This window comes from Typha angustifolia, chromosome 14 (genome assembly GCF_048772165.1).
Source record: "Typha angustifolia cultivar Huaian chromosome 14, ASM4877216v1, whole genome shotgun sequence".
Classification (NCBI taxonomy): Eukaryota; Viridiplantae; Streptophyta; class Magnoliopsida; order Poales; family Typhaceae; genus Typha; species Typha angustifolia.
In genome coordinates, this window is record NC_133252.1 from 6,799,614 (window position 1) to 6,824,534 (window position 24,921).

The following is a 24,921-nucleotide window of genomic DNA, read 5'->3' on the forward strand; positions in this document are numbered from 1 at the left end:
CATAGCAAGTTGATATTAGAGCTAGCCTTCCTTGGCATGCATTCCAATGAATTCAACCACTAGATCCATAGTGGCTCGAAGAAGAGAAGAAGAAGGAGAGACATTCATGTGCATGGAAGAGAGGAACTCTACACCTCCATGCACAGGCACCCAAAGGCAAGAGGACCAAGCACACGCAATACTACCTCCTCCATCCTCTTTCACGGATCCAAACATGGAGATGCTATCAAGGTCCATTGAAGCTTTGGGACAGACCTTCTCCACTATCCTTACCCAAACCATCAAAACCTTCAGTCAAACTATCACGCAACAAAAAGATGGGTTGTTGCGAGCGATTCGAGAAGGGCTAAGTTGAGGACCATAGGCACCCAAGTCTTCCACCTCTGAAACCCCCATGATGGTTCCACCAGTAAACTAAGGATCAAGAAGGGAGACCATGTCCAAACTGAGGAAAGATGAGCCTCGCCAATAAGTGCAGTCGGTCAACAAAGAAGATGATGATTCTTGGATTAAGATGGAAGAAGAAGATAACATTATGACTGTAGTAAGAGGATGTCATAGAGAGAGGGAATGACCTGAGGAGCATCCTCCCTGATATGATTCGAACTTCACTGATGTCGTCTCGAGTATGGATACACTTTAAGGGTATCTTTTATTCTTGTTTTAATGTTTAATTCATAGAAAAATAAGTTTTCTATATGTCACATTTGAACGCAAGTGGAGTGCGTTAAAACGCGCTTGCAAATACTTGCATTAGGTTCGCAAATACAGAGAATGCTAGATGTGCGTTCGAACGCGGTCAGCAAAAATCTACTATTTTAGGGTTAATAATTGCCAATTTTGAATTGTTTGGTTAGCCTCTAAAGGTGTGGATAGCAACCATGGAATCATTGTTGAATAAATTGAGTTTTGCCCTTATCTCCTTTGTCTTCTTCTCTCTTGTTCTCTTGTTCCCCGGCAACGCCACTTCTAACCCCCCTCGACTGGTCACTCACCCTAGTCCCTTAGGGGCAGCCCACTTCTCCCCCTTTTTCCAATCTATCTACCACCTTGCCCTAACCCCTTCTATCATCTGTAAGCCTTTCACCTCCATTTACTCACCGGTGCCACCCTAGTATTGCCGGTCCACCACCCTCCATCATCACAAAAGATCTCATGCCTCCATCCACGGATCCAAGGATGGTCTCCCTTGATGTTCGTCTACTAATTGGACTATATCTCGAGATCCCACTGTCCGATTCTCTTGAAACTAGATTTGCTAGAAATCTCTTTTTTGGGGCTACAACATCAAAATTTCATGTTGATCCGATAGCTGTATCTTTTAGAATCTATTTTCAAAGTTTTATATCAGGTCTTGTCCAAATCTGAAAATCGGGATAGATTAAGCTTTAGCCTAAAGGGGAAATCGTATCACTTCCCTAGTTAGGGCTAGAGCTCCCTATGGGCAGAGACAAGCAATGATGGTTCCACCAGGCCTAGTTGCAGGTGAGTTCATCCGACGAACGAACCACTATGGAGATCGTCTTGGAGATCTAGATCCACAGGCGGGGTAATACGAACCAAAACCGCATTGAGTTAATCAAAATGAAGGAGGGATCATTAACCATTCATGGTGCACCCTCCTCCGGTTAGACAGGGACTGGGATATGATCCGAATCGAGACAATGGTATCCATGGGCAAATCGTGCGTCTCGAATTTTCCAAGTTCAAAGGTGGTGATTCGATCAATTGGTTGTATAGAGTGGAACAATTCTTTGTGTACCACAGTACAGCAGAAGAATATAAGGTGACACTTGTGAGCTTCCATCTTGAAGATGTGGCGCTTCATTGGTTTTGAGCAGCCAATGCCCATTAGACGATTGAAACTTGGGCCGATTTTTGCGCCGATATCACACGGCGATTTGGAGCGTCGGGGTATGAAGATTTCGATGCTCTCCTCTTAAAGACTGTGCAAAGGACCACAGTTGGGGCATACCAAGAAGAATTTGAAATGATAAGTAGCCGATGCCAACCCCCATGGACGATTAGCAACTTCGTAGCACTTTCATCTTCGAGCTGCGGGGAGATATACAAACTGACGTGAGGGCTTTAAGGCCTAGAACCTTAAATTAGGCCTTTGAAGATGCAGTACTCATGGAAGACAAATATCAAGCCATGAAGTTACACCTCAAATAGAACTAGATGAGCAAAGAAAGCCGCAATCCAGCTCAACCAACCATAGCGGTAGAAAATGTTACCGGCGTACCAAGAACCGCTGTTGCAATAGTGCCTCCTTGAGCACCCCTGAAGCCCTCCCAAGATGTGAAGTATGCACCTAGAGGTCCGGGACAAGCACTCACACCTACTCAAGTGGAAGAACGAAGAGCCAAAGGCCTATGCTTTTGTTGTGATGAAAAGTTTGTTGCCGGACATCGCTGCGCTAAACTGATGGGATCAGTGACGGAATGGAGGAGGTAGAGGATGAGATTGCAACTAAAGATGAAGGTGTGGCTGGACAGCAAGGAGGAGTAGCTGAGGAGCAACCCATGGAAGACATGATAGCCAAAATCTCTCTCCATGCCTATTCAGGGACAGCCGTGCCAAAGACTTAACGAGTGAACGGTGTAGTCAAAAAAACCATAGTGAGAATCTTGATCGACACTGGGTCCACCCACAACTTTATTGATAAGAGGCTTCTTAGGAAGATTGGGCTCGAGTCGGAACCTACGGATGGGTTCAATGTGACGATTGGAGATGGCACCACGTTGCGGGCAGATTTTGTTTGTGGAGGTGTGGAATTGAAGGTGTAAGGATAAACTTTTACATTGGATCTTTATCTGTTGGCCTTGCGAGGTGCCGACATTGTCTTGGAGACCAATGGTTTCAAAGCTTAGGCCCCGTAATATTTGATTTTTCAAACCTCACACTTACATTTCGGAGGAATGGTCGAAGAGTGCTATTGGATGGAAACCAACCGCGGTAAGGGCCGACGTTGCAACCACTTTTCGGACTTCACCCGCTGACATGCAAGAGCTGCTGCATGAATTCAAGGATCTCTTCAAGGAGCCCTGAGGGCTGCCGCCGGCCTGTCGGCACAACCATCGCATCCAGATTATTCCAAGAGCTGAACCAACAAATATTTGACCCTATCGGTACTCGCATGTCCAGAAGGAGGAGATCAACAAATTGGTGGTGGAAATGCTAGAGCAAGGGATTATTCAACCGAGTAGAAGTGCCTATTTATCGCCGGTGTTGCTAGTTCGAAAGAAAGACTGGAGTTAGTGGTTTTGTGTTGACTACCGAGCCTTGAATGCGATCATCGTCAAAGACCAGTACCCAATACCGGTGATCGAGGAGTTGCTGGACGAACTTACAAGGTCGGCTTACTTTAGCAAACTTGACTTAAGAGCAAGGTACCATCAAATCCGCGTCAACCCGAAAGATGTGCATAAAACGACGTTTCAAACTCACGATGGCCACTATGAATTTCGAGTCATACCGTTTGGGCTCACTAATGCACTAGCTACCTTTCAAGGGCTCATGAATGACCTTTTTCGCCCGCTCTTGCGTTAGTACATGCTCATCTTCTTTGACGATATTTTAGTGTATAGTAGGAATTAGAGCGAGTACTTGCGGCATGTGCGTGAGGTGTTGAATATGAGGTGAGCCACCAGTGGAGTACTTGGGTCATATAATCTCAGCGAGAGGAGTGGAAGCCGATCCAAGCAAGATCAAAAATATGATGGACTGGCCAATTCCGACTAATTAGTGGGAATTGAGGGGATTCCTTGGGTTGACGGAGTACTATCGACGATTCATTACCAACTATGGTAAGATTGCTGCCCCGCTGACCTCCTTACTCAGAAAGGGAGGGTTTCAATAGACGAGCAAGGCGACGGAGGCTTTTGAAGCATTGAAGATAGCTATGTCTACCTCACCGGTTTTGGCTCTGCCGGATTTTAGCAAGCCCTTCGTGGTAGAAAGCAGCGCTTCGTGTGAGAGCATTGGAACTATTTTGATGCAAGAGGGCAAGCCCGTGGCATATATGAGCAAGACATTGTTGAACCAGCCGCGACAGCTATCTACCTACAAGCACGAAATGCTAGCAATTCTACACGTTGTCACCTAATGGCAACCCTACTTGATTGGCCAACGGTTTACTATCCACACGGACCGGTGTAGCTTCCCCTACTTCATGCAGCAACATGTGCACACCCCAGCATAACAATGGTGTGTCACAAAATTCCTTGGATATGACTACGAGCTAGTCTACAAAACGGGGATTGAGAATCGAGGGCCAATGCCCTTTCTCGCCAACTGGACACAAGTGAGCTCACATCCTTTTCAGCACCAACCCTTCCTCTATTTTTAGATATGTGGGAAACCAATGTAGAGGATCAAGTCATGGAGAAGCTTGAGTCAGAGTTCAATGATTGCTTCCCTAATTACACACCTTGAGGACAAGGTTGTGGAAGCATGGTGGATTGATACGATTCGAACTTCATTGATGTCGTCTTGAGTATAGATACACTATAGGGGTATCTTTTATTCTTATTTTATTTTAGTATTTAATTTATAGAAAAATAAGTTTTCTATATATTGTGTTCGAACGCGGGTGGAGTGCGTTCTAACGCGCTTGTGAACTCCTACATCAGATTCGCAAATACAGAGAGTGTGAAATGTGCCGTTCGAATGCGCCTGCGAACACTTGCAGTACATTCGCACATACAGAGAACGCAAAATATACGTTCGAACACGATCGGGCGCATTCGAACGCGGTCGCGAAAATCTAATATTTTAGGGTTAATAATTACCATTTTTGAATTATTTGGTTAGTCTCTAAAGGTGTGGATGGCAACCATGGAATCATTATTGAATGAATTGAATTTTGCCCTTGTCTTTTTCATCTTATTCTCTCTCGTTCTCTTGTTCCCCGACGATGCCCACTCCTCCCCCTTCTTTCAATCTGTCGACCACCTTGTCCTAACCCCTTCCATCATCCGTAACCCTTCCACCTCTACTTATTCACCGGTGCCACCCCATTATCATCGGTCCACCACCCTCCACCATCCCCAAGGATCTCGAGCCTCTCTCCATGGATAGAAAGACAGACCCCTTGATGTTCATCTACTAATCGGATGATATCTTGAGATCCCATTGTTTGATTCGCTTGAAATTATATTTGTTAGAAAGCTCTTTTCTAGGGCTACAATGTATCAAAATTTCACATCGATCTAATGGCTGCATCTTTCAAGATCTATTTTCTAAGTTCCTTGTCAGATCTTATCCAGATTTGAAAATCGGAATAGATCAAGCCTTAGCCTCAAGGGGAAATCATGTCACTCGTGTAGTTAGGGCTAGAGCTCACCTCAATCCAATTCATGATATCAGTATCCACGAGCGAATGGTGCGATTAGAATTCCCCAAATTTAAAGGAGGTAACCCGCTTGATTGGCTTTACCATGTAGAGTTTTCAACTTCCATGGCACCAAAGAAGATCAAAAGGTGCTCCTTGCATCTTTTTATTCAGAGGATGCTACATTATGGTGCTATTGCTCCATGACGATGCATAGAGGAATAGCAACTTGGGCGGAGTTCTACCGTTTGATCTACAAATGGTTTGGATCATCAGGGTACAAGGATTTTGATGCTTTGTTGATGAAAACAGTCCAGAAGACAATAGTGAGGGCATACCAAGAAGAGTTCGAGTGAGTGTCTAGTCATTGTGTACCACCTTGGATGGATCGGCAACTCAAAGCGACCTTTATTGCTAGATTGAGGGAAGAAATTTAAGCCAATGTATGTGCCTTGCGACCACTGAACCTAGGGCAAGCAGTGGAGGACACCTTCCTCATGGAGTATAAATATCGAGCACTTAAAGGGCAGTTGAGGCAACCATAGAGTAGCAAGCTAGAGTCAAAGTTGATGCATGCACTTGATGGCTTGGATTACTTGCATGAAGCGAGATAGCAGCCACCTTTTTGCATTTCTAATGATGTGAAAATAGCCCGTAGGACCCCTATGCAAAGTCTAACATCTACTCAGGTAGAGGAGCGAATAGCTAAGGGGTTGTGCTTCAATTGTGACGAGAAGTTCACCCTAAGACACCATTATACAAGGCAAACGAGCACAATGATGCTGATTGAAGGAGAGATCGAGGACGAGCCGAAGGGATTACCACCAAAATGTGAAGAAGGATGTTCTAGTAGAGTGGTATGGGCGGATCATCGACGAGGCAATGTGGGAGATGAAGCATGACTTGATGTATCATTGTCCTCACTTTGCACCTTGAGAACAAGGTGAGGGAAGCGTGGTGGATTATTGCGATTCTTGAATTAGGTGCATAGTGGATATGATTAAAACTACTTCAAATTATATCAATTTCTATTTATGTTTTAGGAAAATAAGATGATTTCTGGCAAGTGTGTTCGAACGCAAATGAATGGCATTCAAACGCGGTGTACGCCTAATTTTGTGTTCACACATCCAAAGACATGTTTTGGGGCGTTCAGACACGATTAGAGTGCATTCGAATGTGCGATTAGTAAGTGAGGTCATAATAGGATTTGTTTAAAGTTTTTGGATGATTGGCTAGCCTCTAAATATATAGAAAAGCAGCCTATTTGAATTATTGGTTATTGAAACTTATTTTGCATCTAACCATGAGCCAACTTCTCCCTCCTCCTTCCTCTCTCTTGGAATCCAACTCAAGCCCTCGTTTATGGCCGAGGTTAATTATCCGTCGCTTCTCCCTCCTCCCTCCAGCGACCAGCAATACCTGGACGCTCTCTTCTCCCACCTCATCTTATCCAAAGTACTAAACCATCCACCATACCCAGCATCATCTCCCATAACCCTAAGCAAATAATCTATGTCCATCTCGCCACCTCCTAACTTTTGGTTATTGTTTCTGACATAACTTTCGATCTACTAATGCAATCGACAAGATTCTAGTTGCATTGGATTCCTAAATTCTAGAGGACTACATATCTAAATCTCAGACCGTTCCAACAGTTGGATCAATCCAAATTGCCTTCACAAGTTCTATTCTAAATTCTGTCTAAATTATCAAATCGGATATAAAATCATTTTCACCAAAGGGGATCGTAATATATAACTTTTGTTGTTCACATTCTTATCTAAGCCTAGATTACCTCATCTTCAAGCAGTTCATCTCCTTCGATACTTGAAGAACAATCCTGGTCATGGGCTTTTCTTTTCCTCTTCTTCTTTATTACAACTTCGAGCATTTTCTAATGCTATTTGGGGCTCCTATCTTGATACTCGAAGATATGTCACTAGCTTTTGTATATTCATTGGAGATTCCTTAGTATCCTAGAAAGCCTTGAAGCAAATAATAGTATCTTGCTCTTAAGCTGAAGCTGAATATAGAACCTTATCTTCCACTACTAGTGAAATCATTTGGCTTCAACAGCTAGTTAAAGATTTTCAAGTAGAAGTCTCCTCTCCATCACTTTAATTTTGTGATAATTAGGCTACCATTCATATTGCATCTGACTATCATTTTGTACATGACAAAGTTGCTTCTAGCCTCATAAAACTTGTGCCGATTTGATCTCAACATTAACTTGCTAACATATTTACTAAACCTCTTCCCTATAATATGTTCTTTCCTTTGTTATCAAGATGGCTATTAAAGATATTTACAAACCACCTTGAGAGGGAGTATTAAGATGTATTAAGTGAGTTTACTCACTGTCAATTAAGCTTAGTTAGTTAGAAATTAGATCACTGTCAGTTAAGCTTTGCTAGTTATAAGTCAAATCACTATTAGTTAATCTAGTTAGTTAGAGGTCAGACACAAGTTAGTTGTAACAAACTCTTGGAGTTGTATACATATCTTATCTACAATTGCAAGATGAGCTGGGTAATGGAAAAGTAAATTTCCATTCTCTCTCTCTCTCTCCTTCCTCTTGAGCTCAACAAGGCTATAAAGGAGAATATGCACCCTAAGTTGTTGCTTCCCTAAGCACTTGGGTTGAGTTTGAGTTGAGCTTGTTATGGTTGTGGATATGCTCAGTGATGGCGGTGGTGGTGGCTTGGACAAGGCAATGGTGGTGATTGTTTTTTGTACAAGAAAAGAGAAGGGAGAAAGTGGTTCCTTCTTTAGGAACAAAGGGGTTTAAATGGACGGTAGGGGAAAAGAAGCCTCGATGGCTTGGACGAAGGGAAAGGAAAGGGAGAGAGAGAAAGATAGGAAAATGATCAAATGTCTAATAATCCCTAATGAGGGTGCGTATTATATGATTTGGTGGCTATCCAATTCACTCAGTTAGTTGATCGAATAGGCTCGAGTTTGGCTAATCCACATAACCAATTGACTAATACTTATAAGCAAAGGACTAGAAGGCAATTAAAGCACTTATAAAGTCTAAACAGTTAAGGCACTCTAATAAGTAAGTACAATGATCAAAATAAAAAGTTAAATAGCTAGGAGACTGGGTGTAAAAGCCTCGGTCGCCGAACCCATAATGATTTGGCTATTCTCCTAGCCCCATCTTGGTGCACCTGCACCCAACTTATCTAATTAGTCCAAAGAAAACTAAATTAAAAAACTAATTATTTCACTAATAAAATATAATTAACTAATACAAAGGAGTAATAAATGTACTATTGAGTACAAAATATATTATATTCATGCAGTCATCAACGAGAATTCTCGCAAACTCCGTGGCGACAATAGTGTTCTTCCGAATGGGAGCTAATGCTCCCTGAGAAATAGTGCAGTTAATGAATCTGCCGGTATGGTAGCATTTCTATTCAGAGATTGATAGACAAACACATCTTGCGCTTCCACAACAATCCTGATTTTACATGTGGAATCTCTCTGATGACTCAGATCGCCAGAATTTATGTTTTCAATGAAGCTCTGTCGTATACTTTCTAATGAGATTGCCATTAGGATATGTTAGTTAGAAATGCTTTCCATATATAGAGATGGAGAAGTTTCATCACCAAGAAACAAAGATTAGTAAAAGAAGAAGAAACTGGACAAAATTTAATATTAACCTCTCATCGAAAAACAAAAACAGAATACTAGTAAGAATACGTTGGATGAAAAGGGAAATGCCTAAAAGAGAAAAAACAGAATAAAGGGCAATAAAATGAAAAGGGAGAGGTTGAGGGAGAGGGATTTCATTTTGTATTGTATCCTTGCTTTTTTAATTTAAATCAAATAATTTAGCAAAAGGAAGAATAGCTAACTATCTACTTCAATATTACAATATTACGTACCCATGTTTCTGTTGAGGAAATTTGAAAAGTAGGGTGGAATCAAAAACAAAATTTTAGGTTTATAAGGTAAGATGCTAGAAGGTTCCTTTAAAATAATAATTTCCCCACCAAGTTACTGATACGATTCGAACTCACCAATGTCATCTCGAGCAAAGATACAAATTAGGGGTGTCTTTGTTTCTTATTTTAATGTTTAATTTCTAAGAAAATAAGTTTTCTATAAGTTGCGTTCGAATGCGGGTGTGAACGCCTGCATCACGTCCAGAGAGTGTAAATTGTATGTTCGAACGCGCTGTAAACGCCTGCATCGTGTTCGCAAATCCAGAGAAGTGGGAAACAGGTGCATTCTGCATCGCGTTCGCAAAGCCAGAGAAGTGGGAAACAGGTGCATTCGGACGCGCGTTCGAACGCCTACATCGTATTCGTAAATCCAGAGGAGAGCGAACTCAGTGCATTCAAACGCGGTCGGCGAAAATGTACTATTTGGGGTTAATTTTGAATTGTTTAGTTAGCTTCTGAAGGATTGTGGATGGCAACGAGAGAGTCATTATTGATGAATAGAGTTTTTGCCTTGCCTCCTTTGTCTTCTTCGCTCTCGTTCTCTTGATCTCCAATGACACCGCTTCTAACCTCCCTCGACCGGCCAATCACCCTAGTCCCTTAGGGGTGGCCCTCTCCTCCCGTTTCTTCCACTATCCAACACTTACCCTAACCCTTCCGTCAACCATAACCCTTCCACCACCACTTTTCACCGGTGCCACCCCATTAACACTGGTTTACCTCCAACCACCATCACCTAGGATCTTGTGCCTCTATCCACGGATCCTGATCAGACCACCCTAAAGTTCGTCCACTAATCGGACGATATCTCGAGGTCCCCACATTTTGCTTGAAACTTGATTTGTTGGAAAGTTCTTTTCTAGGGCTACAACATATCAAAATTTCATTCGACGACGGCATCTTTCGGGATCTATTTACAAAGTTCCGTGTTAGATCCAATTCAGATCTGAGAATTGGAAGAGATCGAACCTTAGCCAAAAGGGGAGATCGTATCAAACTAGTATCAGAGCCATCGTTCCTCGGACACATGCTTCCTATGATGACAACCAGAGCCATGGCTGCACGGCGGGATGATCAAGAAGAGATTCTCCCAATAGAGGAGGGGGAAACGGTTGTGGAGACTTCCACCTGCGGAACCACCCGATATAATCGGAATACGGAAGAACCTAGTGTTCAAGCCGTGTTGGGGTCTCTTTTCGAATAAATGGCCATCAATAACCAGATGATGATAGAGATCATGTGGGAATTACAAAAGACAAGGGAAGCTATGGCGAACGGGAATGCACCATCGACCCCACGACGCGAGTCCACTTCCATGAACCCACTGTCGTCGGTTCAGAATTTGTAACAACAAGAGCCGCTACTACCACCACCCTATGGGCAGAGGAAAGCAAGGATGGTTCCACCAGGCCCAATTGTAGGTGAACCCATCCGACGAACGAACCACTATGGAGATCACCTTAGAGATCAAGATCTGTGAGCGGGTCAATATGATCCAGAACCACGGCGAGTTAATCAAAACCGAAGGAGGGATCATCAACCCTTCATGGTGCATCCTTCTCCGGTTAGACAAGGACTTGGACATGATCTAGAACGAGACAACGGCATCCATGGACAAATCGTGCCTCTCAAATTCCCCAAGTTTAAAGGTGGTGATCCGATCGATTAGTTATATAATAACTTTATGAGAATCAAATATTATATGGAAACCATGATCATCTAGTTTCACAACAAAAATAAGATTTTTTTTTTCCTAAGTCTAGGAATATGGTAGACATCATAAAGTTGAAGAACTTTGCTTGAAGATAGAGGAAGATGAATGATTTGCTTGCCCACAACAACAACACTTATAGAAGAGTTACTCATAAACACCATCTTTTCATCTTCCATAGTCTCGTAGGTTTTGAAGACACTCCTTAAAGGAATCACATGACAAGTGGTATTGGAGTCAAGCCACCAACATTCATCTACATTAACCATCATGTGTTCGGCGATCCTAGCAATCATGTCATGCTTGACGACTTTGGCATCCTCTTTATCCTATGGTTGTTCGTCCTTACAAAATGCCCAACTTTACCGCACAAATAGCAAGAACCCTTCTACTTCTTTTTCAAGTATGTCTTTAGAACGACCTTTACTTTTAATTTGGATGTGCATTATCAACTCATTAAGAATTAGAGCCTTCTTTTTATGCTTCAAAATACGTCGGTAATCTTTCCAACGAGGAAGTTTACTAATGATATTTGAAACTTAAAAATTCTTCATGATAGGCTCCTCACTTTCTCCAATCTCACAAGCAAGATTTTGAAGTTCATTTACTTGCTCAAGGACGGGTTTAGCATCATTCATCTTAAAATCAACATACTTATTAATAAAAAAAGAACAAGATTCGGTATCTTCAATAACATACCTCTATTCAAGTGCTTTGTATAAAAGTATTGTTATTGTGTACTTGGAAAATTCACCAAACAGCAGATTTATCACTAAGTTAAGAATGGCAAAGCAGCAAATGTAGTTAACATTGAGCTATTTCTATTGTTTGTCGCTGAATTTTCCTTTAGGTGTTTCTTTTAGTGGGAAATGTGTTGAGATCATATAAGCCACTTTCAATATGGTGAATTGGTTGATGATCTTCAATCTCCATCTCTTGTAGTTGATTCCATCAAAGCCATCAGACCTCTCTACTTCTTGTATGGTAGTCTTGAGACTCCATAATGAGAATAATTACTATCTTAGTAGGGTGTAATCAAAATAGAAATTTGAGTTTATAAGGCAAGATGCTAGAAGCTTCTTCTAAGATAGTAATTTTCCTACCAAGATACAGATGGACTCTTGAAAATTTTATATGTAGGATATAATATCTTCACAATCAAGTTTTCAAGGACTATAATTCCAAGAAACTTAGGGACCAATCAACAACCCCAAAGATTAAGAAGAAAGTTGAAAATTAATAGTTTTGTATGAAAAAAGGAGGATCAAGAGTATAATTAGTTTTTCTTCTCTATCTAGATCTCTCTCTCTCTCTCTTTTAAAGAGTTTTTGAGATGAAAAAGGTATTTTTCCAGTTTTTGAGATGAAAAAGGTATCTCTTCCTAGTGGAAAAACTCTCTTTCAAAATGGCACCTTTTGGACCAAATAAAGCTATTTTTTTTTACAAAATGCAACTTTTTTCTAAAAGTCATTTGAACGGTTTCAAACGTCAATAGATTTTGCTCTTTGAAAAATTCTATTCGAATGGATCAATCGAATTCAAATGGATTCAAATCTCGTTCGAATGGTTCAATCTTATTCAGATGAATTTCCATCAAAATTTTCTTGCAATACTATTTTTTCAACAAAACAGCCTCATTTATTCATATTGTGTTTTATATTGTTTACTAAAATACTTTACAATTTTAACCTATTTGTGAACAATTCTATTTAGATCCTTTTAATATTCTCTTTGATGAAGGAATCTGCAAGGGAATAGTTATAGTAGGTCTTGGTGCATGCATGTTATATGATATATAATGTGAGTTTTAAAGCCGGAATTTAACAATTAATCAAGTGGAGGAAAACTTTGATTTCTTTATATATAATATGGGGAAAAGATTGATCTTTGATATGTTACATTTGATACCTCTAAGTCTACTACTTTATCATTTAGTTCATGTATTGTTCTGATTCTTATATAATATTGCATGAAATTTTATACATGACTTTTGTCCAGACTATTTGCTAGGCAAACACTTTCATCCTTCGGTTACATTTGATCACTAGTAGAATATTTTTCAAAGTGAACCAATCATTTTGTGATCCCAATAGCTTTGTAGGCTCCTAAATATTAGGGAAAACTCAATCTTGAAAAAACAAAAATATATATATATATATATATATATATATATTATTGTGAAATGTCGAACTTTTCTATTATGTATAAGTAATTCATTTTATACATTATTTTTCCCGTTTAGCTAAATAAATGCAAATTAAGTGAATCCATTTGTTGTGGCAAACAATATGAGTTAAGTATATGATTTAATTCGAGAACTTAAGAGTATTCTCATGTTTGTAGGTCAAGAATATCTTCTTCCTACACAAATCACATAGTCAGAAATCTATAATTTTGATATACTCTATGATCTAGACCTTGCAAACTGATGCTTAGAGAAAGCTTAAAAAAGAAGATTGTTGCTTTTCATACCTATTAAGTAGAGTATCGTAGTTTAATTCATACCAAATCGTGAATTTTGGTGCACTTTACTACATAATCAACTTTTTCAGAAGAAAGCCTTACCAAATTCAGAGTCTCGAATCTTAAGGTCTTAAAAAAAAAATTATTCCTTCTATTGAATAAATAGACCTTACGAAGGTTACAGTCAAATAGCGAACTAAAACCACTGATGCATTGAGAAGAAGTATACTTAATTGTAAATTTCGCACACTTTTTGCTAGGCTTGCTCACTTAAGTAGAAATCAAGGCTTTGACTGTACTTCGATGGGGGGCTTTTCAAGCTCTCTCTCCCAATGGAGCTACTTGACTAAGCTTTAATATAATTAACTGTTCTATTAAAAAAATTAAGCTTATATGTGAACATACACCTCATTTGAGAAAGTGCGAAATACATCTTATTCATCCTTTCGTATCCTTAGCAACTTAACCACAGTAACCACCGTGTTATTCCGATCAATATAATGACTTATGTTTCATAGGCACCAATAATAATTGGCTACTATAAGACACTATGATAATTATCCTCTAATTGTTGAACAGGTTGGTGGATATAGTATCCTATATGATGATAATCTTACATTTGTCACAGTTAGAGGAGCCGGACATGAGGTTCCGAGTTACCAACCACTTCGAGCTCTCGTACTTGTACAAATTTTCCTTGAAGGAAAGCAGCTTCCAATTTGAACTAACTCTTTTATTTGCATGGCCAGCTTTGGACGATTACGTACTTTTCTTATCATGCCCTCGGGAGAATTCAATAAGACTGTTAAATTCTCTCTCTCTCTCTCTCTCTTACACACACAATTATGATGGGCAATTATTGACCCTTCATCTCATGAGAAACTATGTAGCATGAAACACAATGTTCCAAAATAAATGTATTACATCTTCATCCACGCAAAAAAAAAAAAAAAAAGACAGTAGCATTTCAAGGTGAAACTTGGATGTGAACTTGTAAAATAAAAAACTAAGGTAAGGAACCTAACAAAACTCCAAACTATGTATCCAACATGATCTCGAGATGGCAACCACATCATCCACAAGGAAAAATGATAAAAAAAATAAAAAAATGTGTACTCTAAGGAACAGAGCTTAATTTCAATAAGCCATGCAATGCCTACTTGAGAGATTATAAGTAGAACTCTTCTTTCCTACCTTTTATACCTATCTATTATTTTAGGTAAAGAGGGGGATCCAATGATTGATTTACTTAATAAGGGTATAATAAAATACTAAAAATTAAGTGCTATAATGAGTCCAATAAGTGAATACTTTACTTCTAAATTATAATTTCACTTCAAACAAAAAGTGTTTTTTTTACATCTATACCCTTCAAAAATATCTTTTTTTATTTACATATATACCCTTCTAAAGTTGATATTTACATCTATACTATTTAAAAAATCTCTTATATAAATATATAACCTTCTAGAGTTGGGTGGTTCGTAGAGGTAGATGATGGCTAGAGTTTGGAGATAGAATTATGGTGTCTAGATTAGATATACTCTTAGAAAAATAAATGGTTACCATTGAAAGAGTAAATACAAGATAATAAAATAGCTAAATCAATATTCATTTTATGATTTTATGAACAATTATCACTTCTATTTATAAGAGTATAGACATAGCGGATTAGATCCAATTCAATCTAAGTTCGTTTTAATTCAAATTTAAAAATAATAAGAAAAAATAACTGACTTGGCTTAACCTAATTGACTCAACTCTAGTGATCAAATCATCACTGCTATTGCACATTAAGTAACTAATATAATTGCTACTATCGGAATACAATTCGCTGCAATTATAATCAGTGCAGAGAAAAGTAGCAAATAAATTTGCTCATAAATGTATTTAGTGGCAACTATAATTCTTGCTAAAGAATGGAAGTCATTTACCAAGGAAAAATATTTTCCACCGATTTGAAATGTCATTTGCATTTAATAGGAATCACAATTGCTCACAAAAGCATAACCCATGTAGCAACATTTCTTTCGCTAGATGATGGCCCACCGGCAAGAGGTTGGCCCTGTGGTAGATGACTTGCGATTGAGATAGATCAATGAAACTAGACAAAGGAAAAAAAACCATGCACGAAGTAGAGATGACTAGAGTTAGAGTTAGAGGGATGAGGAGGGAGGAGACTTAAGACGATAAGGAGAAGATTAGTCCAACTCAATTCATCATTCATGCATATCTAAGATGCAATAAGACCCTATTTAAGAGATTTTTAGTGCTAAAATGTGGGGGAAAAAGTATTCGCATTTAGGAACTTCTTTACCTTTAATGTTTGGTTGCAAAAAATAAATTAAAGAAAGTGATTTCCTTACCTACTAAAAATACACACTTTATTTTTTTATTTCTTTTATTAAAATAAGAGAGACACTTCACTGAAACTCTACTTTCTAGTAACCAAATACACCCTTATAGAGAGATAAAGTAAGAGTCATAAAATAATTAAAACAAACTAAGAATTAATCCTATCTATCTAGCCTCTATCTTTCCCTCAAATCATAGCACTATTTCTAGCCATATGAGTACAAATTTGAAGAAAATATGAATACATAAAATATAGATTACGATATTACTGATCTAATCCATTTAGTTTTATATTTGTTGAACGTTGTATGAATATCTGTTGATTATTCTTCTCAAACTAAGCATACTATAAGTTTCCACAATTCAACACTATAATAAGGGATTCTAGTTTCCATTACTCCGGCAAGATGTTAGCCACCTGAATCTAGACCAGCCCAACATTGAAGGTAGAGGAGCATGGCACATAGTCATCTTGCCAACACATTGTCACCTTGCCAACGGATCAGATGCAAGAGCTGCCCAGTGATACTCTAAGGAACGCTGGTAAGGTAAATGCTAGATCCGCATTGGCATACAATCTGAACATATAATATTCATCCATCATATCCAACACGCAGAGGAAGTCAATTTGATTGGGATATGGAAGCTTCGGTTTATTTGCAATTTAATTGCACTTTATTTTTTACCTATTTGCCACTTTGGATTGAAAGTTATTGCATTGGCAACAATAAGCTCCTTTTACAATTTTTACCCCTGACAAATATTGGAATAACATTTATCTTTCTTCTCACCCACTAACCCGTATCATCCCGCCAAAACAATATTTCTTTCCCGCCTTATTCCCTCCCATCATCAACTCTAACCCTCATCCTAAGCAAGTATAATCTCAATTATCTAAAATCTACTCCATCTAATCTTTTCTAAACTCTTTTCTCTCCTCAATTATTATGTAAATCTTTCTCAATCAATGGTTATGGTGAATATTATCATCCATTATGATGGAAATGTATCATCTCAAGATGAAAAAATTGTATATAATGGAGACAATTGTAAAGTGTTGCAAATTGCTAAGGAAATAAGATATGAACAATTTAAAGCACAAGTATATCTTTTGATGCAGAGCAATCTTAATGACTTTGATCTCGAAATGAGATACCTCTACCCAATTGATATATTCAACTCATTTGTTAATGTTCAAGATAATAGAGACTTGGAAGTTATGTTTTCTCTATGTCATCTTTCAATTCAACCTTCAAGTCGTCTTTAAGGTAATCATTCATCTTTCTATGTTTTTTTTTATTATTTTTTTATTTTTTTATTTTTATGATACACATTTATGAGAGGTTGGTGATGCACATATTTTATTATAACAATACACATTTCACAATGATAATGCATATTTTCATCGTTCTACATAAAATTTTTTAGTAAGTAATGCATACTATTAAACCAATGCATAATTTAATTTGATAATGCATATTTATATCTTTTTGGTAATGCACACCTTTACTTTACAACTTATTTTTTTCTCAGAATTGATATTTTCGAAGAAAGATTGTGTAACACCCATGAACAAAAAAAAATAAAAAATTTAAACGCATGCGCCATACACGTGCAGTCTAACTGTAACGCACGCGCATGGCACATGCGCTAACTTATTTTTCTCCTCCCCCTACCTCTCGTAGTTAGTTGCGAGAGGTGGGAGAAAAGTGTGCTGGAGTGGAGTTCAACTCCACTTCGCCCCCCTCTCCCCCTCAACTCTATATAAACTCCAATACCCCTCCCCCTCTAGCTTTTTACTCTTCGCAATCTCTCTCTCTCGCTCTTCCACCCCTTCCTCTCTTTTCTCTTTTTGAGCCGTTGAAGACCTCGTTGCCGACAGCGGATCACCGGAGTGCTGGGGACCAATCAAAAGCCCCCTCACCTCAATCCACGGATCAACCTCTTTCTCCCCTTTAAATTAATTTAAATATTGCTTAGTAAATCATAGTTAATTGTAGTTTATCCATTTCTATCTTCGTCGGAGAAATTTGTCGGCCGGTGACTTCGGGTCGACTACCAACCGGTCCAGAAAGTTTTCCTGTATTAGCCCCTTGCTGTGGGTACCCAATTTAGGTACCCACGGGGTGCGTGGGAGGCGATGCCATGTCGTCTCCCACTTCCGGGTTCCTTTGTCACTAGCGGCCACCACCGGTGTTGGTGGCCTCGCTCGTCAGCCTCAATTGACTCACCTCTTCCCGTGGAAGAGGTGGGTACTCGAGATGAGGGCTTCGAGCCCATTTTTACTAAATTAGGAAGCTCCATGGCTGCCGTCCATGAGTTCCTCACTCCTGGCCGATGGATCAAACCAAGCTGCAACCCAAGTCGACCTCATCAACTTTGGGGAGCCGATGGAGCTTGGCTGCTGGTGACGGGATCGCTGGTAGCAACAACTCCATTTCTCTATCCCTAGAGAAGAAGACTAAGCTGGGTGGGGGTTGATCAAACCCCCACCAGCTTGTGTTGGCTACGAGAGTGGGCTGCGGCCCACACCCCCACTCCCGTAGCCAACGGTGGACTAGGCTCGTGAGCCCAGTCCACCTAACCTCTGTAGGCTACGGTGTGGGCCGCAGCCCACACTCGTAGCTATCTTTTGGCCTAGTGCGCTGTGGGTAGGCCCGCATTCCACTTCCTCAACATTAATGCTGACTGGGCTTTGAGCCCAGCCGAGCCTGTGAATCCTAAGCCAGCCAGTCTTTTAATATTTTTTCTATAAATTTATGTTAACTACCTTTCTAGAATTTTTTTTCTCAATCATGTTATTAACATAATTTAGGATAATACATAACTAAATTAATCATTTCAATGATTTGACATTTGCAAATGTGGATAATTCTAATTTTACCAATTTTAATTAATACAAAATAATATATTAATAGGGAAGGATAAATGCAAGACCAAGTCACCTAATCAGACCTACAAAATTAAACTTAATTTATACAACAAGGTAGTTAGTTCTATAAGTTTATCATTCGTATGTTTATTTTATCTTATAATGTACGAGGAGCCAATTAATTAGGAGAGTAAGACAGATTCTAGAGATATTCAGGTGAGTTAGATCCTATATTAGTTTATGAATAATGTTTACATATGTCATTTCTTACTTGTATTAATTATTACTTATTGCATATGTATGACAGACCCCAGACCTCATGCTTAATTTTAATACATGTTACTTTGATGATCATGATATAATAAATAATAAAAGTCATGGCACCACATGCATGTATCATTATTAGTCTAATCCCAATAGTGCCCTTCTCACCCACTCAAGTCGGGGTTAAGGGTAGAGTGTATTATATTAGTTGTCTACACTTGAGTTCGTTAGCTAGTGGAGCATTTAAGTGATTACACTGCCCTAGTTGTAGACTAGTCTACAATGATATTAGTAAGATGATGATATGGCTCTGATACCAAATTAATAAGCTCTGATACCACTTTGATGGGTTCTTGTACCAAAAGATCGGCTACGAAACAATTCCTTAAGATCTGAATTTATTGTAGAAAACAGTCTTCACAACCATAGGAAAATATTCTTTAGATATTCTCTGGTAGTCAGAAAATTATGAAACTAATTGGGTTAGATCCGTAACTTCCTGATCTACAACTTTTGTATATACGCCATTTGTAGATTCGAACTGTAATACGAATGAAAATATGGAATAACGTGGATGATAGTGGTGGTGACGGGTAGAGTGGATGTTAGGGTTATGGATGGGTGTGGAGAAGAAGGTGGATGGTGGATGTGATTAAGGGATGTAGATGAAGGGAATGAAGTGGTCGAGATCCGAAAGAAGAGAGCTGACTCAACAGGTAAGGGAGATTAGAAGCGAGGAGAAACCTAGCCAACGGTAAATGTGGAAGGATGGTGAAGAGGAAGGAGGGAGAGAGTCTAGAGAGAAGATAGAAGGCAAGAAATCAATAATCCAATTCCCTAATGAAGTTGGCTGCCATCCACATACTTATAGAGGCTAACCAACAAGTCCTAAAATAATATGAAACCCTAATTCTAGAGGATTCTCGTCGATCACGTTCGAACGTGCCCGATCGTGTTCGAACGCACTCAAAAGGCTTCTTCTCAGGATGTGCAAACACGATACAAGCATCCGAACGCGGGCGTTTGAACTCACCATACCACATTCGAACGCACAATATGTGTTCTCTGTATTTACGAACTTGATGTAAGCATTCACAAGAGCGTACGAACTCAACCCCTCCTACGTTCGAACGCGACCTATAGGAATTTTATTTTAATGAAAATAAACACCTAATGCAATAAGAAAATATCCTAACTCAATGTATCAGCCCACCACGCTTTCCCCACTTTGCCCTCAAGGTGAAAAGTCAGGAAAACGCTCCAAGATATTAGTCTCCAACTCCCATGTCGCCTCATCGGATGGCTTGCCAAGGTACTCAACTAGAATCTCCATCTCCAATCTGATACCATGTCGACGTCGGCGTCTAGTATGTACACGAACTAGCTCTACAATCTCTATCTCCTCCAATGGCTTCGGTAGAACCGATTCAATGACCTCATGATCTCCAATCCTCTCCCTCAGCAATGAAACATGGAAGACAGGATGTACTCTCAACCCCTTCGATAGCTCCAAACGATATGCAACCGGACATTGACGCTCCAACACCCGAAATGGACCAAAGTAGCGATGTGCTAACTTTTGGTTACGCATCAGACGCAATGTCACCTGTCGATACGGTTGCACTCTCACAAGCACCCAACTATCATTGTCGAACTCTTGCTCCTTATGGCCACGATCATAAACTTGCTTTATGTGGTTTTGAGCAAGTTTAAGATGAGCACACAACCTCCTCAATGTAGCATCTCTCTCTATTAACGCTAAGTCCACCTTCGTCCAGTCTGTAGATGCCACTGGATCATAAGCACGTAACGTCGAAGCCGTGCATCCATACACTACCTCAATAGAAGTCATGCCAATGCTGCTATGGTAGGTGGTGTTATAAGACCACTCCGCCCATGGTAAAACCTCCAACCATCGTCTCGGCATCTCTCCAACAAAGCACCTCAAATACTACTCAATGTCTCAATTAACCACCTTGGTTTGGTCGTCTATCTATGGATGGTAAGCTGAATTGAAATTTAATCGAGTCCCCTGCAATCTGAAAAACTCTGTCCAAAAGTCGCTCATAAATACATAATCACAATCCGAGATAATCATGCGTGGCATGCTATGTAACTAAGCAACATCTCTAACAAAAATTTTAGCCACCGACTTGGCTGAAAACGGATGTGACAATGCCGAAAAATATGCATACTTGCTTAATCTGTCAACCACCACAAAGATAACAGAATAACCACGTACCAGCGGAAGACCCTCTATGAAATCCATAGAAATGTCCTCCCAAACACGGTCCGGTATAGGTAAAGGCTGTAGTAATCTGGCTGGTTTCAATATGGTTGCCTTAGCCCTTTGACAGATTTGGCAAGCACAGACAAAACTTTTTACATCCCACCTCAATCCTGGCCATGTGCAACTCTGAGATATCCTCCTATAAGTCCTCAAGACACCCTCATGACTAGCCTTTGTAGTTTGGTGGAAGTGCTCCAACAATTCGCGGTCTAGTAGCAAATCGCCTCGATTTTCCAACTCGGGATGGCGCTCCGGATCATCCATCACCTCCTGCAACAATCACAAAATATCTAGGTCAAATGTACATGCATACCTCAACTCGTCAAGGAAGAGAAAGGTAGGAGATGAATAGGCTGCAAGCTCGGCGGTAACGGGTTGGCACGATAGTGCATCCGCCACTCTATTTTTCGTTCCCTTCTTGTATTAGATTTCATAATCATATCCTAGCAATTTTGTGACCCATCGCTGCTGTGTCGGGATGTGTATATGCTGTCCTAAAAAGTATGGAAGGCTCCTTTGATCGGTTTTGATAATGAATCGTCTATCGATCAAATAAGGCATCCACTTTGTCACCGCATGCATAATTGCCAACATCTCTCTCTCAAAAGTTGATAATTGCTAAGATTTTTAAGATAAAGCCTTACTAAGATAGCCAATGGGACGTCCTTCTTGCATTAGTACAGCTCCTATGCCAACACCCGATGCATCACATTCCATAATGAATTTTTTGGTGAAGTCCAGTAGCGCTAAAATGGGTGCCGTCATCATTGTTGTTTTTAATTTTTCAAAGGCTATAGTGGCTTCATCCATCCATCTAGAAGAGTTTTTCTTTAACAAAGAAGTGAGAGGAGCAGCGATCTTGCCATAACCGGAGATGAATCGACGATAATATCCGATCAACCCCAAAAATCCTGTCAATCCAGTGGTAGTAGTAGGAATAGGCCAAGCGGTCATGCATACAACCTTTTGAGGATCTGCCACTACACCATCCGCTGAAATGATGTGGCCTAAATACTCTACTTTTGGTACTCCCCATCGGCACTTGGACTTCTTGATCTTCAATGGGTTTTGCTTTAACAAATTCAACACGTTCTCCAAATGCCGCCAATGCTCCAATTCAGTCCTACTATACACCAAAATGTCGTCAAAAAATACCAAGACATACCTTCGCAAGAGAGGCTGAAATATATCATTCATGAGGCCTTGAAAGGTAATTGGAGCATTAGTGCGACCAAAAGACAACACCCGAAACTCGTAATGCCCATCCGGAGTTGGAAATGCAATTTTGTGCACATCCGCCGGGTGAACTCTAATTTGATGATACTTGGCCCTCAAGTCAAGCTTACTAAATATAGTTGCCCCTACAAGCTCGTCCAGCAACTCTTCGATAACCGGAATGAGATACCGATCCTTGATGGTAATAGCATTTAGTGCCCGATAGTCAACACAAAAACGTCATGTTCCGTCCTTTTTTTGCACCAATAACACGGGGGATGAGTATGAGCTATGACTTGGTTGAATGAGGTCTTGCTCCAACATCTCAACTACCATCTTTGAGATAACTTCATTTTGCACATGTGGATACCGATATGGCCTTACATTGGCCGATGCAGCCCTAAGTACAATTTCTATGTGATAGTCCACGGCTCTCCTCGGTGGCAACTCCTGTGGCTCCTCAAATAGTTTAGAAAAGTTATATAATAAATTAGACAATTCATTAGTAGTACCTGAACACGTTTGAGGCTCATCTCCTAGTTGTCCTAACTGAAGAAGATAGGCCAAATCATATGCACAAGGCAGCCCCACCATAGGCTGCATTATAGGAATCGGCGAAGACCGAACACCATCAAGCCGCACATTTTTGTTTTCTTGTTTATATTTCATTCACATGCTCCGAAAATCAAATGTGATGGGACTCAAACTCTGTAACCACTGATATCGTGTCCTTGCAGCCGTATACCGACCCGGCGACACAAACTCTCCGCCCTAAGCTTTTTGCCGTCGCCAATAGCAACGTCAAATCCCATAGTCAATTCGGCATCCAGATCCAATCTCCTCACTAACCTCTCGTCTAGAAAGCTATGCGTACTCCTCGAATCGATGAGCATATACACACAATGCTTTCCAACGAGTCTGTCTAGCCATAACGTCCTCGGCACAAAAGTATCTGAATATGCATGCATCGATATTTCAGCTTGGATATCTTCTTCCACGCCCTCCACGATGGAGGTTTGAGGTTCGCCTGCTCTGGTACCACTTTGATACGGCTCTGATACAAAATTGATAAGCTCTAATACCACTTTGATGGATTCTTATACCAAAAGATTAGCTACGGAACAATTCCTTAAGATCTGAATTTATTACAGGAAGCAGTCCGCGTAACCGTAAGAAAATATTCGTCAGATATTCTTCGATAGTCAGAAAATTATGAAACTAGGGTTAGATCCATAACTTCCTAATCTACAACTTTTCTATTTACGCCTTTCGCAGATTCGAACTGTAGTAGGGACGAAAACACGGAATAACGTGGGTGATGGTGGTGGTGATAGATGGAGTGGATGTTAGGATTATGGATGGGTGTAGAGATGAAGGTGGATGGTGGATGTCATTAAGGGAAATAGACGAAGGGAATGAAGTAGTCGAGATCCCAAAGAAGAGGGGTGACTCGACCGACGAGGGAGATTAGAAGCGAGGAGAAACTTTGCCAATAGTAGATGATGAAGGATGGTAAAGAGGAAGGAGGAAGAGAGTCTAGAGAGAAGATAAGAGGCAAGAAATTAATAATCTAATTCCTTAATAAAGTTGGCTGCTATCCACATATTTATAGAGGCTAGCCATAAATTCTAAAATAATATGAAACCCTAATTCTAGAGGATTCCCGTCGATCACGTTCGAACGTGCCCGATCGCATTCTAACGCACTCAAAAGGCTCCATCTCTAGATGTGTGAACGCGATACAGGCGTTCGAATGTGAGCGTTCGAACTCGCCTGACCACGTTTGAACGCACAATATGCATTCTCTGTATTTGCCAACCTAATGTAGGCGTTCACAAGGGCGTTCGAACGCGACCCCTCTAGCGTTCAAACGCAATCTACAGGAATTTTATTTTAAGGAAAATAAATATCTAATGCAATAAGAAAAGATCCAAACTAAGTATATTAGATGATTGAGAGGTAAGATTATAGTTCTAGCGGTACCCGAGCACATAGGGTCAGGGCGTCTATCGAGTTGTGAGCTCTTACCCGCTGTGTTCGATAATTCTACTCTATGTGATGATTCAGTTACATGTAATGATTCTGCTCTATGCGATGATTTACTAGAGCGATGATGATGGGCTTACGATTGGGGTTCTTAGTCTGATGGCCATAAATAATTGGTTATATACAGCATCGCCAAGCATATATAGGCAATAATACTGCTAGAAGACAAGTACCCCCTCGATACTATGTTGCTTTGTGAAATATGACATTAGTGACACAGTTTCTATGTGAAAGTTTATATATATTGAGTTATGATGATGAAAGTTTATTAAAAATTATATTGTACACATTTACTTGATATGTTGATAATTATGGCTATGCATTTTTATTTATCATGCAATACAATATTCATATATTACTATTGGATTATTTTCTTAGATTATTATGGTATTTCTAGACTTAACCCAGATA

At 39.8% G+C, this 24,921-nt stretch overlaps 1 protein-coding gene across 4 annotated transcripts in view; it reads left to right on the top strand.

Moving 5' to 3' along the window:
* Positions 1 to 14,399, top strand: part of LOC140775501 (serine carboxypeptidase II-3-like) — a 46,089-nt gene extending 31,690 nt beyond the window's left edge. For 2 of the 4 annotated variants that reach the window (XM_073118844.1, XM_073118845.1), the window contains one exon: positions 14,097 to 14,399. In XM_073118844.1, the coding sequence (XP_072974945.1) occupies positions 14,097 to 14,363 (267 nt within the window). In that variant the 3' untranslated portion in view covers positions 14,364 to 14,399. Of the gene's footprint in view, positions 1 to 14,047 lie in introns of all 4 variants that reach the window. The other 2 variants (XM_073118846.1, XM_073118847.1) reach the window with 1 other exon arrangement.
* The last annotated feature ends 10,522 nt before the right edge of the window (positions 14,400 to 24,921 follow it).